The 17346-nt window shown below is 36.8% G+C and overlaps 1 protein-coding gene across 1 annotated transcript in view; it reads right to left on the bottom strand.

Annotated features, from left to right (window-relative positions):
• Window positions 1–991: 991 nt before the first annotated feature.
• The window catches only part of LOC100985493 (probable C-mannosyltransferase DPY19L2), a 100746-nt gene continuing 84391 nt past the window's right edge, over window positions 992–17346 (bottom strand). Inside the window, exons 17-18 of the mRNA XM_055114791.2 lie at window positions 15722–15821; window positions 992–1743 (exon numbers count right to left, since the gene is read on the bottom strand). Of these exons, the coding sequence (XP_054970766.1) occupies window positions 1581–1743; window positions 15722–15821 (263 nt within the window). The 3' untranslated portion in view covers window positions 992–1580. The remainder of the gene's footprint in view (window positions 1744–15721; window positions 15822–17346) is intronic.

Below are 17346 nucleotides of genomic sequence, written 5' to 3' on the forward strand. Positions count from 1 at the left end.
TTCTCAGTTGAGTGTGCAGACCACATCCCATGATCCCCAAGGAGCATTAGCCCAGAGGAAACACCTGATCAATCCCTGCCAATTTACGCTAAAAGCCACCATTTAAAAAACAAAAACAAAAACCCTCATCAGGATGACCTCCTATACCACAAAACCTTGCCCTCAGCAGAACTCTCTATAGGTCTCAAAGGTGACAGTATGAAGCACTGCTGGAAATTCCCACTCTCCTAGCGTCCTATTTATTGATCACATAGCTGCCTTCCGGGGGGAGAACCACTGGGAAATGTGTATGAACAGCACTCATCAACCATCAGGTTTTTATCTGGCATTAGCTCCATGCCCAGTGAAGTGCCAGGTACAGACTGAGATTCCTTTAAAAAATAGAAAGCATGGTCCTGTAAATAATTTGCAATTAACCAGGGAGATACACTTATACTGGAGAATTGAAGAACAGCTACAAGTACGCACTGTAAGTAGGAAAGTTCTACAGCTTCCCCAGCTTCCTCCCACTCTCAGCCCTGCAAGCTCACCCAAGCCGAGCAGCCCACTGGCTGTATCTCAAACATGCCAAGCAACTCCTGCCTCAGGGGCTTCTCCTGGTTATTCCTGTGTCCGGGAAAAACCTTCTCCCAGACCTTCCCAATACTCCCTGCCTCTCTTCCATCCATTCTCTGCTTCAATTCCCCTTCGCAGAGAGGCCTCCCCGGTCACTGTCTCTAAAACAGTTCCTCCTCTTACTCACTCTTCTTACTTTGCTTTAGTGTTTCTTCATAGCACTTGTCACTACCAAATATCCCACTTGTTATTTACTTGTTTTTTTTGTGTGTGTATTAACTACATATATATTTCAGTTGAAAGGTCTGTTCAAAACTTTGATCCTTTTTGAAATTTCCTTGTTTTTTATTGTTGCATTTTGGAGTTTTTGAGTTTATTCTGTTTTGCTTACTGTAGTATCTCCAGAGTCTGGAATAGCACCTGCCACAAAGGAAGCTATTTCCTGAGGAAATGAGGAAATAAATGAAGGGATGGATAAATGAATGAATGAATGAGACAGACTATGCCTCGTGGTAGGATTTATATAAAATGAGAATATAAAAATAATGCAATTTTATATTTGCATATCACTCATTCCATATATGTGATTGTGAGATGTATCCCATCTGTGTGGTGTGTGTCTGTGGGTATGTATGTGTGAGTGGTGAGTTTGTGCATGCTGTTTATGTGGATCTAGCCAATTGACCACTGTGCAGGAGGAAGAACTCAGACCTTGGAGTCAGAGGAATCTGGCTTCACATCCCTGCTCGGTCACTTGTTAACTATATGACAGTAAGTATGTTTCTCAACTTTTCCAAACCTGGGTTTATTCACGTTAACATGGGGATAAAAGTAACTCTTTCATAGATTTGTTATGGGGGTGAAATGAGACAACATACAACATAATTCAAACACCCTACAAATGAGAAATGCTTAGAAAAAACTATTTTTTATATGTATGCTTTTCTTTTGATTTCCTAATTTTTAATTTACATAAGGTAATATTCACTGATTTTAGTGTATAGTTGTATGATTTTGGATCCCAATCAAGTTTTGTTTTTTTTTTTTTTGGAGACGGGGTCTTGATTTGTCACCCAGGCTGTAGTGCAGTGGCACAATCTCAGCTCAAGGAGGACGCTACATAAGGGAGGGTTAGCTGCATTGGAAGGGTCTTCCACATCCCAGATTTCAAGCATACTGCAACCAGGCCTGAAAAAAGACAGACATATATATCCATATTAGAAATGTATTCCTGTCTAGAGAAAATAGATACATAACACAACATCTAGATTTTCAGAGACAAATTTATTTCATAAGTTAAATATTTTAAAGCGTCATTTCAAAAAACAATTTCAATGTTTAGAAATTTAAAAAATAGAATGAAATTAAGCACGTTGCATTTTCGCATCTCATTTGACCAAATGAAAGACATATCCTAATAATAAAGCTTCAATATACATTCATAAATATATATGTAAAAGCACACTTTCAAGATGAAACAAACATAAATATAATTTCCAAGTGCCATCACCATCTAAACATAAGGCCCATTTGTAGTAAAATAAGACAAATTATTGATTTTTTGAAGGGTTTTTTGTGTCTCTATTTCCTTCAGTTCTGCTCGGATTTTAGTTATTTCTTGCCTTCTGCTAGCTTTTGAATGTGTTTGCTCTTGCTTTTCTAGTTCTTTTAATTGTGATGTTAGGGTGTCAATTTTGGATCTTTCCTGCTTTCTCTTGTGGGCATTTAGTGCTATAAATTTCCCTCTACACACTGCTTTGAATGCGTCCCAGAGATTCTGGTATGTTGTGTCTTTGTTCTTATTGGTTTCAAAGAACATCTTTATTTCTGCCTTCATTTCGTTATGTACCCAGTAGTCATTCAGGAGCAGGTTGTTCAGTTTCCATGTAGTTGAGCGGCTTTGAGTGAGATTCTTAATCCTGAGTTCTAGTTTGATTGCACTGTGGTCTGAGAGATAGTTTGTTATAATTTCTGTTCTTTTACATTTGCTGAGGAGAGCTTTACTTCCCAGTATGTGGTCAATTTTGGAATAGGTGTGGTGTGGTGCTGAAAAAAATGTATATTCTGTTGATTTGGGGTGGAGAGTTCTGTAGATGTCTATTAGGTCCACTTGGTGCAGAGCTGAGTTCAATTCCTGGGTATCCTTGTTGACTTTCTGTCTCGTTGATCTGTCTAATGTTGACAGTGGGGTGTTAAAGTCTCCCATTATTAATGTGTGGGAGTCTAAGTCTCTTTGTAGGTCACTCAGGACTTGCTTTATGAATCTGGGTGCTCCTGTATTGGGTGCATATATATTTAGGATAGTTAGCTCCTCTTGTTGAATTGATCCCTTTACCATTATGTAATGGCCTTCTTTGTCTCTTTTGATCTTTGTTGGTTTAAAGTCTGTTTTATCAGAGACTAGGATTGCAACCCCTGCCTTTTTTTGTTTTCCATTTGCTTGGTATATCTTCCTCCATCCTTTTATTTTGAGCCTATGTGTGTCTCTGCACATGAGATGGGTTTCCTGAATACAGCACACTGATGGGTCTTGACTCTTTATCCAACTTGCCAGTCTGTGTCTTTTAATTGGAGAATTTAGTCCATTTACATTTAAAGTTAATATTGTTATGTGTGAATTTGAAAGTGTCATTATGATGTTAGCTGGTGATTTTGCTCGTTAGTTGATGCAGTTTCTTCCTAGTCTCGATGGTCTTTACATTTTGGCATGATTTTGCAGCAGCTGGTACCGGTTGTTCCTTTCCATGTTTAGCACTTCCTTCAGGAGCTCTTTTAGGGCAGGCCTGGTGGTGACAAAATCGGTCAGCATTTGCTTGTCTGTAAAGTATTTTATTTCTCCTTCACTTATGAAGCTTAGTTTGGCTGGATATGAAATTATGGGTTGAAAATTCTTTTCTTTAAGAATGTTGAATATTGGCCCCCACTCTCTTCTGGCTTGTGGGGTTTCTGCCGAGAGATCCGCTGTTAGTCTGATGGGCTTCCCTTTGAGGGTAACCCAACCTTTCTCTCTGGCTGCCCTTAACATTTTTTCCTTCATTTCAACTTTGGTGAATCTGACAATTATGTGTCTTGGAGTTGCTCTTCTCGAGGAGTATCTTTGTGGCGTTCTCTGTATTTCCTGAATCTGAACGTTGGCCTGCCTTGCTAGATTGGGGAAGTTCTCCTAGATAACATCCTGCAGAGTGTTTTCCAACTTGGCTCCATTCTCTGCATCACTTTCAGGTACACCAATCAGACGTAGATTTGGTCTTTTCACATAGTCCCATATTTCTTGGAGGCTTTGCTCATTTCTTTTTATTCTTTTTTCTCTAAACTTCCCTTCTTGCTTCATTTCATTCATTTCATCTTCCATTGCTGATACCCTTTCTTCCAGTTGATCGCATCGGCTCCTGAGGCTTCTGCATTCATCACGTAGTTCTCGAGCCTTGGTTTTCAGCTCCATCAGCTCCTTTAAGCACTTCTCTGTATTGGTTATTCTAGTTATACATTCGTCTAAATTTTTTTCAAAGTTTTCAACTCCTTTGCCTTTGGTTTGAATATCCTCCCGTAGCTCAGAGTAATTTGATCGTCTGAAGCCTTCTTCTCTCAGCTCGTCAAAATCATTCTCCATCCAGCTTTGTTCCGTTGCTGGTGAGGAACTGCGTTCCTTTGGAGGAGGAGAGGCGCTCTGCGTTTTAGAGTTTCCAGTTTTTCTGTTCTGTTTTTTCCCCATCTTTGTGGTTTTATCTACTTTTGGTCTTTGATGATGATGTACAGATGGGTTTTTGATGTGGATGTCCTTTCTGTTTGTTAGTTTTCCTTCTAACAGACAGGACCCTCAGCTGCAGGTCTGTTGGAATACCCTGCCGTGTGAGGTGTCAGTGTGCCCCTGCTGGGGGGTGCCTCCCAGTTAGGCTGCTCGGGGGTCAGGAGCTGGTTTTTTGAAAGGATCAACAAAATTGATAAACCGCTAGCAAGACTAATAAAGAAAAAAAGAGAGAAGAATCAAATAGACACAATAAAAAATGATAAAGGGGATATCACCACCGATCCCACAGAAATACAAACTACCATCAGAGAATACTACAAACACCTCTATGCAAATAAACTAGAAAATTTAGAAGAAATGGATACATTCCTCGACACATACACTCTCCCAAGACTAAACCAGGAAGAAGTTGAATCTCTGAATAGACCAATAACAGGACCTGAAATTGTGGCAATAATCAATAGTTTACCAACCAAAAAGAGTCCAGGACCAGATGGATTCACAGCCGAATTCTACCAGAGGTACAAGGAGGAACTGGTACCATTCCTTCTGAAACTATTCCAATCAATAGAAAAAGAGGGAATCCTCCCTAACTCATTTTATGAGGCCAGCATCATTCTGATACCAAAGCCGGGCAGAGACACAACCAAAAAAGAGAATTTTAGACCAATATCCTTGATGAACATTGATGCAAAAATCCTCAATAAAATACTGGCAAACCGAATCCAGCAGCACATCAAAAAGCTTATCCACCATGATCAAGTGGGCTTCATCCCTGGGATGCAAGGCTGGTTCAATATACGCAAATCAATAAATGTAATCCAGCATATAAACAGAGCCAAAGACAAAAACCACATGATAATCTCAATAGATGCAGAAAAAGCCTTTGACAAAATTCAACAACCCTTCATGCTAAAAACTCTCAATAAATTAGGTATTGATGGGACGTATTTCAAAATAATAAGAGCTATCTATGACAAACCCACAGCCAATATCATACTGAATGGGCAAAAACTGGAAGCATTCCCTTGGAAAACTGGCACAAGACAGGGATGCCCTCTCTCACCACTCCTATTCAACATAGTGTTGGAAGTTCTGGCCAGGGCTATCAGGCAGGAGAAGGAAATAAAGGGTATTCAATTAGGAAAAGAGGAAGTCAAATTGTCCCTGTTTGCAGACGACATGATTGTTTATCTAGAAAACCCCATCGTCTCAGCCCAAAATCTCCTTAAGCTGATAAGCAACTTCAGCAAAGTCTCAGGATACAAAATCAATGTACAAAAATCACAAGCATTCCTATACACCAACAACAGACAAACAGAGAGCCAAATCATGAGTGAACTCCCATTCACAATTGCTTCAAAGAGAATAAAATACCTAGGAATCCAACTTACAAGGGATGTGAAGCACCTCTTCAAGGAGAACTACAAACCACTGCTCAAGGAAATAAAAGAGGATACAAACAAATGGAAGAACATTCCATGCTCATGGGTAGGAAGAAGCAATATCGTGAAAATGGCCATACTGCCCAAGGTAATTTACAGATTCAATGCCATCCCCATCAAGCTACCAATGACTTTCTTCACAGAATTGGAAAAAACTACTTTAAAGTTCATATGGAACCAAAAAAGAGCCCGCATCGCCAAGTCAATCCTAAGCCAAAAGAACAAAGCTGGAGGCATCACACTACCTGACTTCAAACTATACTACAAGGCTACAGTAACCAAAACAGCATGGTACTGGTACCAAAACAGAGATATAGATCAATGGAACAGAACAGAGTCCTCAGAAATAACGCCACTTACCTACAACTATCTGATCTTTGACAAACCTGAGAAAAACAAGCAATGGGGAAAGGATTCCCTATTTAATAAGTGGGGCTGGGAAAACTGGCTAGCCATATGTAGAAAGCTGAAACTGGATCCCTTCCTTACACCTTATACAAAAATCAATTCAAGATGGATTAAAGATTTAAACGTTAGACCTAAAACCATAAAAACCATAGAAGAAAACCTAGGCATTACCATTCAGGAGATAGTCGTGGGCAAGGACTTCATGTCCAAAACACCAAAAGCAATGGCAACAAAAGCCAAAATTGACAAATGGGATCTAATTAAACTAAAGAGCTTCTGCACAGCAAAAGAAACTACCATCAGAGTGAACAGGCAACCTACAACATGGGAGAAAATTTTCGCAACCTACTCATCTGACAAAGGGCTAATATCCAGAATCTACAATGAACTCAAACAAATTTACAAGAAAAAAACAAACAACCCCATCAAAAAGTGGGCGAAGGACATGAACAGAAACTTCTCAAAAGAAGACATTTATGCAGCCAAAAAACACATGAAAAAATGCTCATCATCACTGGCCATCAGAGAAATGCAAATCAAAACCACTATGAGATATCATCTCACACCAGTTAGAATGGCAATCATTAAAAAGTCAGGAAACAACAGGTGCTGGAGAGGATGTGGAGAAATAGGAACACTTTTACACTGTTGGTGGGACTGTAAACTAGTTCAACCATTGTGGAAGTCAGTGTGGCGATTCCTCAGGGATCTAGAGCTAGAAATACCATTTGACCCAGCCATCCCATTACTGGGTATATACCCAAATGACTATAAATCATGCTGCTATAAGGACACATGCACACGTATGTTTATTGCGGCATTATTCACAATAGCAAAGACTTGGAACCAACCCAAATGTCCAACAATGATAGACTGGATTAAGAAAATGTGGCACATATACACCATGGAATACTATGCAGCCATAAAAAATGATGAGTTCATGTCCTTTGTAGGGACATGGATGAAACTGGAAACCATCATTCTCAGTAAACTATTGCAAGAACAAAAAGCAAACACTGCATATTCTCACTCGTAGGTGGGAATTGAACAATGAGATCACATGGACACAGGAAGGGGAATATCACACTCTGGGGACTGTGGTGGGGAGGGGGGAGGGGGGAGGGATAGCATTGGGAGATATACCTAATGCTAGATGACGAGTTGGTGGGTGCAGCGCACCGGCATGGCACATGTATACATATGTAACTAACCTGCACAATGTGCACATGTACCCTAAAACTTAAAGTATAATAAAAAAAAAGAAAAAAGAAAAAAAAAGACAAATTAAAACCTAATCGAATTCCTGATGAATTTCACATTTTTTAGCATAAACTGCCTTGGATTAGCATGAAATCACATCTTTTTGTGTGATTATTTGCCATCTGTCCTTTTGTCCCTTTTTTTTTATTTTCTTTTCTTTTTTTCTGAGACAAGGTCTTGCTCTGTCGCCCAGTGGAGTGCAACAGCACAATCTCGGCTCACTGCAACCTCCGTCTCCTGGGTTCAAGTAATTATCCTGCTTCAGCCTCCCGAGTAGCTGGGATTATATGCGCCCACCATCACGCCTGGCTAACTTTTTGTATTTTTAGTAGAGATGGGGTTTAGTCATGTTGGCCAGGCTGATCTCGAACTCCTGACCTCAGGTGATCCACCCGCCTCAGCCTCCCAAAATCCTGGGATTACAGGCGTGAGCCAACCACTGCGCCCGGCCTGTTTTGTCCATTTTTAATTGGGTTGTTTTCTTATGATTGGGTTTTGAGAGTTTTTTATACATCTAGAAAAAGTCCTTTATCAGACATAGGCTTTGAAAATATTTTCTCCCAGACTGTGGTTTATCTTTTAATTCTTCCTAATACTGTTTATAAAAAAGCAGAGGTTTACAGTTTTAATGAAGTCCTATTTATCAATGTGTTCTCTTGTGGATCATGATTATGTTACTGTATCTGAGAAATCTTAGCCTAATCCAAGGTTACAATAATTTTCTTTCATATTTTCTTCTAGAAATTTTATGATTTCTAGATTATGATGATTATGTTACTGTATCTGAGAAATCTTAGCCTAATCCAAGGTTACAATAATTTTCTTCCATATTTTCTTCTAGAAATTTTATGATTTCTAGATTATGATGATTATGTTACTGTATCTGAGAAATCTTAGCCTAATCCAAGGTTACAGTAATTTTCTTCCATATTTTCTTCTAGAAATTTTATATTCTTAGATTCTTAGTAGCAAGTTACCTTCTACTCCTAGTTTGCTGAGGGTTTTTAATCAGTTATGGATACTGAATTGTGTCAAATACTTTTTCCTGAATGTACTGAGAGGATGATGCGTGATGATGCGGTCTTTCTTTCTCAGTTTGTTACTATGGTGAATTCACTTGATTGGTTTTCAAATAGTGAGACAACTTTGCATTCCTGGGATAAACTCCACTTGCACATTATGTATTGTCTTTCTTTAATATATTGCTGGATTCATTTGTTGCAATTTTACTTAAAAACTTCACACATGTGTTCATGATAAATTTTGATTGGTTGTTTCCTTTTATTGTAATGTTTCTCTCATGTTGGTATCAGGATAATGCTGACCTCACAGAACCAGTTAGGAAGTAATCCCTCCTTTTGAATTTTCTGGAATAGTTTGTAGAATTGGAATTATTTCCAGTGAAGATATCTGTCTTAAAGTTTTCTTTGTGACAATTCTTTTTACTACAAATATAATTTTATTAATAGATACAAGGTCATTCATAATAAGGTAATAGATATAAGATTTTCTATTTCTTAAGTGAGCTTTGATTTTGCATCTTTCAAGGAACTTGTCCATTTTATCTATTTTGTCCTACTTAGTGGAATAAAGTTGTTCCTAAAACTCCCTCATTATCCTTTTCATTTCTTCAGATCCTGTAGTGATAAAATTTTTCTTATTCCTGATACTAGTAATTTCTGTCTTCAATCTTTTAGTTTGGGTAGGAATTTATCAATTTTATTAATCTTCTCAAGAATCAGTGTTTGGTTTTACTGACTTTTCCCTGTTTGGGGAGGAAATACACACTGATTTTGATTCTAATCTTTATGCTTTCTTTTTCTTCTCCTTACTTTGGAGTTTACTTATTCTTTTTTTTTTTCTAGTTCCTTAAGGTGAAGCTGAGTGACTGATATGAGGCCTTTCTTCTTTTTCTATTATGGGAATTCAACATAAAAACAAATCTCTCTACTGCTGTATCTGCATCCCACAAACAGCGGGATGGTGTTCTCATTTTCCCTTAGGTCAACATACGTTGAAACTAACCCTCCTTTTGTTTCTTCTTGACCATGGATTATCTGGAAGTGTACTACTTAGTTTCTAAACATTTGAGGGAATTTCCGTATAGAATTCTGTTACTGATTTCTAATTTAATTTCATTGTAGTCAGAGATTGTACTTTACATGATCTAAAGTATTTTAAATGTGTCAATACTTGCTTTGTGGCCTAGAAAATAGTCTTTTTTGATAAATAGTCTGCGTGTGCTTGAATGTCTATTTTGCTGTTCTAGGGTGGTGTGTACTATAAACGTCAATTAGGTCATATTGGTTGATGGCGTCATTCAAGTCTTCCATATTCTTGCCAAATTTCTTTTTATTTGTTCTACAAATTATTTAGACAAGGCTATTAAAATTTCTAACTATACTGTAGATTTGTCTATTTTTTCCTAAAGTTCTATCAGTTGTGTTTCATATTTTTGAAGCTCTGTTATCTAAGTGCATAAATGTTCAGGGTTGCCACATCCTCTTGAAATACAGATCCCTTCTTCATTTAAAAATCCTTGTTTAACCTTGATAATATTCTTAGCATTCAAATGTACTGTGATGTTATTACAGTCACACCAGCTTTCACTGACAAGTAGTAGCATCTCATGTCCTTTTCCTATCTGTTAACTTTTAACCTCTTCATTTCTTTATATTTAAGTAAATTTCTTGAAAGTAGCCTATAGTAGGGTCTTTCTTTGCTATGCAATCTGACAATTCTTGCTTTTCATTTGTGGTGTTTAGAGCTATATTCGTTTCCTATTGCTGCTATAACAAATTACCACAAACAGTTGCTTAAAGCAACATATATTTATTCTCTTTCAAATTTTGGAGCTCATAAGTCTAGAATCACAGTATTGGCAGGACTCCAATCCTTCAGGAGGCTCTAGAAGAAAATCCACTTCCTTGTCTTTTCCAGCCCTAGAAGCTGGCCTCCTTCCTTGGCTTGTGGCCTTATATCACTCGAACTTCTGCTTCTACCATCACATCGCCTTTTTGATCTCTTACTCGTTTGCTTCCTCCTTATAAAGACTTTGTGATTACATTTGTCCTACCTGGATAATAAGGATAATCTCCACATCTCATGAGCATTAATTTAATCACATTTGCAAATTTCCTTTTTCCATGTGAGTAACGTAATTCACAATTTCTGGGAATTAGGACATGACCATCGTGGGGGGCTCATTATTCAGCCTACCACAAGTCCATTTACACTTAATGTGATAATTAATATGGTTAGATTTAAGTCTGTCATCTCAGTGTTTTCTCTTTGTTCCATCTGATCTTCATCTCCCTTTTCCGCTTCTTCTGCCTTATTTTGGATTGAGTGATTTTTATAATTCCATTTTAATCTTGTTTGTTGCCTTTTGGGTTCTGTCAATTTTTGCTTCATATATTTTGAAATTCTCTTTTAAGTTCATATGCACTCAAATTATTGTATCTTTCTCCTGTACTGAACTATTTTGCATTATAAAACATAGTCGTTTCTAGTAATATTGTTTGTCTTAATATCTATCTTCTCTGATATTTATACATTTTTCACTTCAGCTTTTCTAATGTTTACTCACATGATATCTTTTCCATTCTTTTTCCTTCAGCCAATATACATATCTATATTTAAAATGCACCTCTTGCAGGCAGTCCATAGAGAGGTTTTGCTCTTGTATTCAGTTTGCCAATCTCCACCTTTTGTTAGGAAGAATTTAGTCCTCTTTCACTTTGAAATTACTGATATAGTTTGATATAGGCTTGCTATAGTGCTCTTTTGTTTTTTTAAAAAAACTTTTTATTTCAAGACATTTGGAGATCCACATTAAGTGAGAGATAATACAAGTAGCTCTTGTACCGTCTTTAGACAGTGTCCTCCGCCATGGTAACATCTTGAACATTTGTATAATATCACAGCCAGATAATTCACATTGATAGAATGGTGATAGAGAGCATTTCCATCACCATAGAGATCCCTTGTATAGCCACACATACTATACTTCCCCCACATTCCCACCCCACCCTAACCCCTTGCAACCACAAACCATCCATATCTATAATTTTGTCATTTGAAGACAGGTATACAAATGGAATCATACAGTAGGTAACCTTTGGGGATTGTCTTTTCTTCATTCAAACAATTCTCTGGAGATTCATCCAGGATCTTGAGTGTATCAATAGTTTGATCCTATTGCTGAGCAGTATTCCATGGTATGAATAGATCACTATTATTTAATCATTCACCTTGCAAAAAACATCTGGGTTGTTTCAGGTTTAGGCTATTACAAATAAAGCTGCTATCGACATTTTTCTACAGAATTTTGTGTGAACACAACTTTCCACCTTTCTGGGAAAAAATGCCCAATACAATTGCTGGGTCTTAAGTTAGTTATATGTTTAGGTTTTTTTCCCTTTTAGTTTCAGTTGACAAGTAATACTTGTACATATTTATGAAGTATAGAGTGATATTTCAATGCATAATTACAATGTGTAATGATCAAATCAGGGTAATTAGGATATCCATCACCACAAACGTTTACCATCTGTTTGTGCTGGGAACATTCAAAATCCTCTGTTCTGGCTTTCTTGACATATAACGATAAATTACTGTTAACTAATATTCACTCTACAGTGCCAGAGAGCACTGTAACTTATTCCTTCTATTTATCTGTAGTTTTGTATCTCTTAACCAACCTCTCCTTATCTTCTTCTCCTCCCTACCCTTCCCACTCAGCCTCTAATGACCACAATTCTACTCTACTTCTATGAGCTACTTCTTTGAGCTTCCACATGAGTGACAACATGCACTATTCATCTTTCTGTGTCTGACTTATTTCACTTAATGTATCCAGGCTCATCCATATCTAGGCTTGCCATTATGCTCTTTTTTTCCCCACTGTTTTATTTATTTTTTGAGTGGTTTTGATAGGGATGACAACAAGCATCTTTAACATATCATGATTTACTTACCATTTAAATTGGGTTATTTCTAGTAAATCGTACATTTCCACGGTTTACTCAATTTTTGTGCTATTGTCATGTATATTTAATTTCTGTCATAAACTAAAAAATATAATGGTATCACTTTTGCCTTAAATAATGTCTTTTAAAGATTTTCAGAGAAGAAAAACGTATAGTGATTAATATCCACATATTTACCATTTCCAGCACATTTCAGTATTTCTTGTATATCTGAGTTATCATCTGGCATCATTTCTCATCAGCTGATAGAACTTCTTGTCCATCTTGAAGTATAAATCTGTTACCAACAAATTATCTTAGATTTTGTTGATCTGAAAAATGTATTTTTGGCCTCCATTTTAAAAAGATAGTTTCATTAAATATAGAATTCTTGATTTTTCATCTTCAGCACTTTGAATTATCATTCCAGTGTCGGATAATTTCCACTATTTATGTTGGGAAGTTAGATGTTTATATAGCATATCTTTTTTTCTCTTATTTTCAAGATTTTCTCTTAATCTTTGATTTTACCGTTTTGACTGTAATGTTCCTTGCTTTGGTTTTCTTTGGGCTTCACCCAGTTGGATTTGTTGAGCTTAGCGGATCTCTAAGTTAGTAGCTTTTATCAAACTTGAGAAATTTTTGGCCAACATTTCTTCAATATTTTTTCGGTCATGTTCTTTTTTTCATTACATCTAATACTAAAATTATGCATGTGTTGAACTACTTAATGTTACATAGGTCTGTGACTTTGGTTATTTTTCAATCTTTTTGGCTCCTGTTCTTTTGATTAACTATTCTCTCTTCATCTATCTTCAAATTCACTGCATTTTCTGTTCAAATGTTCTGTTTTCATCTCAAAATTGTTGTTGAGTACATTTAAATGATTTTCATTTTATTTATTATACTTTTCAGCTCTAGAATTTCCACGGGGGCTGGAGTGTTTCTATTTCCCTGCTGAGATTCCATAGCTGTTCACTCATGGATACCATGTTTTCTTTTAATTCATTGAATACATTTTTCTTAAGCCTTTGAATGTATTTGTAATAGTGGCTTTGCAGTCTTTGGCTGCTAAATCCAACATCTGGACCTACTTGAATCGGTTTCTATTAACTTATTTTTTTCAGAGTATTGGTCATACTTTCTCATTTTAGTTTGAATCTCTGAAACTTTTTGCACATTTTAAATGATACTTTGAAGTGACCGTAGAACCTGTTTTGTTCTTCTGATTGCCAATGTGTCATTCTAGGAGACAATTAATGTGCCTGAATTTCCTGTCATGTGCAGCAGCTAATATCTGTGCTTAGGAGCCTAAACAAAGGACTCATAAGATCAATTACACATCTTAGAATTTTATGATTTTTAGAGATTCAAAATTCAGAAATTAAAAAATTTTAATTAGGAATGTTTTCCTTAGGTCATTTTGGGTTTTGTCACTTTTAAGTCTTACAAATCCAATATAATTCAGCTATAATACAGAATGCCAATATCTCACTTTGTTGTAAATTCAAATCCATATTTCAGATATCTAATAAAAATTTTCATAAATATTTCAAAAATTATGAAAAAAGCTAAGTGGAAGATGTTAAATTGAAAAATCAGGATATTAAATATACTATAATGTTTGGAATTAAATTCTACTTCATTGATAGTATAGTTTTATGTCTCTAGATGAAATAATTTAAACTAAGGTACCAGGATAATATTTTAATAAATTTAAAATAAAAATTCTTAAAGAATCAGGACTACTGTAATAAAGTGAAACATTTGTTGCTCAAAAATATACCATATCAGATAGCATAGGGTTAATACTCAGTTCTCACAACACACCATGCCTCTTCTAAAACATAATAATTCACATGTAACTCCAACAATTTATCTCTTACTTCTTTGGCAGATTTTCCACTATATGTAGAATAAACTATTTTTGTCCAAGCCCTTTAAATTTAAACAATAGTTTAAAAGATTTTAAAATAAATGATAATAGAATAGACTAAAAAAACTTACTAGCAAATTGAAATCTCAATACTCACTGGATGGAACACTGATATACATGACTCAAAACAGCATCAATTATTTTGGGGATGGCAGTTTCCACATTCCTACTTATATTTTGAATGTAATAAAACTTACAGCAATTTAATTTTGCATATACTGCTCATTACTGTATAAGATAGTGTAAAGTTGTACTGGGTAGCAGAGAGCAGCTTAGGATATACAATTTTCTTCTCATAATTCACACAGTTTTCAGAGAATATATTCTGACAGAGACTGAATGTAGTGAAAACACATCTTTCAATGCTTAATTTCATCTAAAGAAGCTCTGACAAATACATGAATTAAAATTTAGTGTATCAAGTAGAACACTTAGACAATGGGCATCCAGGGTGTCAGAAGAGGTAGGAAAAGCACCTTCACAGAGTCTTGAGAAATGGGGATGGTCACCAAAATATGGTACAATAGGTGATTTGACCGTAGTGGGAGTTCTTACAAAATCCTAACAAACTATCACTTATGCATTGGATGTTGCTTAGAATTTCAAGCATATGGAATGCTCAGTCACCACAGTGGTTTCCATGCCAGTTCACCGCAGTAGAACAGAGAGAGCATCAGGTACATTTCTAAGGTGTCTGACTCCAAGCCCTGGCTCCTAGACAGCAGACCTAAAACTTTTAAATAATTTAAACATTTGCCTCTAACAATAGGCCAAAAATCCACTTTTAAAAACGATTACCCTGACAACTACTAGAATAACCAAAATAATTTTTTAAACCAGCCATTTAAGGTAAGCAAAACTTGTAGACATCAATGGAAACTAGAGTTCTCATAATCAACTAGCAAAAATACTCTAAATTTTCATGAAAGCACGTAATATATAATAGCAAATTTCATGTATTTTTTCTACCTGTCACAAAAAGCTAGTCATTGGCCACCAGTAAGATCTAGAAATCATTTCTTAAATCAGAGTGGGGCTTCTGGTGTAGAGCAGGGGTTGGCAAACCATGGCTGTGAGTAAAATCCATCCTACCTACTCTTCCAACTACCTAGTAGTTTTACTGGAATACACACACACATCATAAATATGTGACACATTTGTCACTTTGGGAAAAACTGGCTTTTGCATTTTTCAGTTTTCAGAGGTCTGCTTGCTCCAGAGGCAACAGGTACGTATTGTCATTTCTGGATGGTTATTGTCACTTTTTTTAACTTCCAGTATGAAAATGAGGATGAGTTTGTGTGTGTGTGTGTGTGTGTGTGTGTGTAAAAATTTTCCCAGTTCCTAAGAATTGGGAGTCGCCAAGTGAGTCTTGAAGAAATACTCATCAGCTGCCAACCTCAAGTCTGCATCTTCGTAATGTGGATGATTCACAATGGGATGAAGTGTAGACAGCTTGATGCTTGCCATTGTAGGCATGGCACCTGCAAAGACAGCATCTGAAAAAAAAAAAAGGATATATTCTTCAATTAAATGTTTTAAAGAAAATCAGAAGTTAAACTTACCTCTAATATGTGAACCCAAATTAAGAAGGATGATGCCTATTTACATGATCATGGACCTCATTCTTTTTATTAACTCAATAGTTATTCATTATCTACTATAATAATAGCTGACTTTTGTTAAATGCTATCTGGGTGCTAGAAATTGTGCTCCATATTTTAACAAGAAATCACTTAATTTTCAGAATTCTAAGGGGTAGGTCCTCTGTTCTTACTTTGTAGAATCTACAAACTGAGCATGTGAGGGGTCTGAGTTATGCACTCATTAGAATCTAATGCCTGATGGTATGAGGTGGAACAATTTCATCCAGAAACCACCCCCTACCCCCCAGTTCTGTGGAAAAAAATGGTCTTCCACGAAACTAGTCCCTGGTGCCAAAAAGGTTGCAGACTGCTGTTGTAGATGATGAAGAGACACAGCCAAGTTAAGTGACTTGTCCAAGACTGCACAGCTAGGAAGTTCCAAAGCCTGCCCTCTTAGCTGCTTCACTAAAGCTTCCTGCTATGCTAGAGCAACATGCTAACAGCAGGACTACAGACACACATGAAACAAAAAGAATGTAAAATGTCACATCTGTTCCAATAATGTGAAATGCCAGGAACTGAGAGACTGCTATGAAGGGCAAGTCTCATGGGACATTTTTTCAAATGACTTTTATGGCTGGTGAACTGTGGTCCTGTGGATGTGCCATAAAAAAGGAAAGCATTGTTTTCTTCCCGCAGATCATCTTTCAGTTCTCAGAGTTACCATTTGACTTGACACCATTTATACATGCCATGAAATCATTTCATTACTTGCTAGTAGTACTTTTTGGAGTAATAACATGTATAAATTTGGTCATAAATAGAGATACATCAAAATCTATCTGGCTTCCATTTCATCTCTTGAAATACCAGAAGACCAAATGCTTACTTCCTGGTACTTTTGTATAAAAAACAATTACATAATTGTGAAGGTTACTATCATTTTTAATCAGCACAATAAAATCAGTAATAAAGGTAAGACATATTATTCAGATCTACTATAAAAAACTATGTTGGAGAGGAGGTGGAGCATGATGACCAAGTAGAAGCCTCCACTGTTCATCCTCCCCTCAGGAACACCAAATTTGATAACGATCTACACAAAAAGCACTTTCATAAGAACCAAAAATCAGCTTAGGTACCAGCTTGGCCTCAGTGGGGAGCAGCACCAAGCAGGCTCTTGTGGTCCCCGATTCCAGGCCTTGGCTCTTGGATGGCATTTCTGGACCTGCCCTGGGCTGGAAGAGAGCCCACTGCCCTGAAGGGTGAGTTCCAGGCCTGGCAGCACTCACCACAAGCTGACTGAAAGGTCCTTCGGCCTTAAGTGAATGTTGGCGGTAGCCAGGCATTACCTCCCATGGGCCTGTGGTAGTGGTGGAAATGAGGAGAGACCACTCTGCCTGGGGAAAGGGGAAGGAAGGGTGGGAAGGACTTTGTC

This window comes from Pan paniscus, chromosome 6 (genome assembly GCF_029289425.2).
Source record: "Pan paniscus chromosome 6, NHGRI_mPanPan1-v2.0_pri, whole genome shotgun sequence".
NCBI classification, from domain to species: domain Eukaryota; kingdom Metazoa; phylum Chordata; class Mammalia; order Primates; family Hominidae; genus Pan; species Pan paniscus.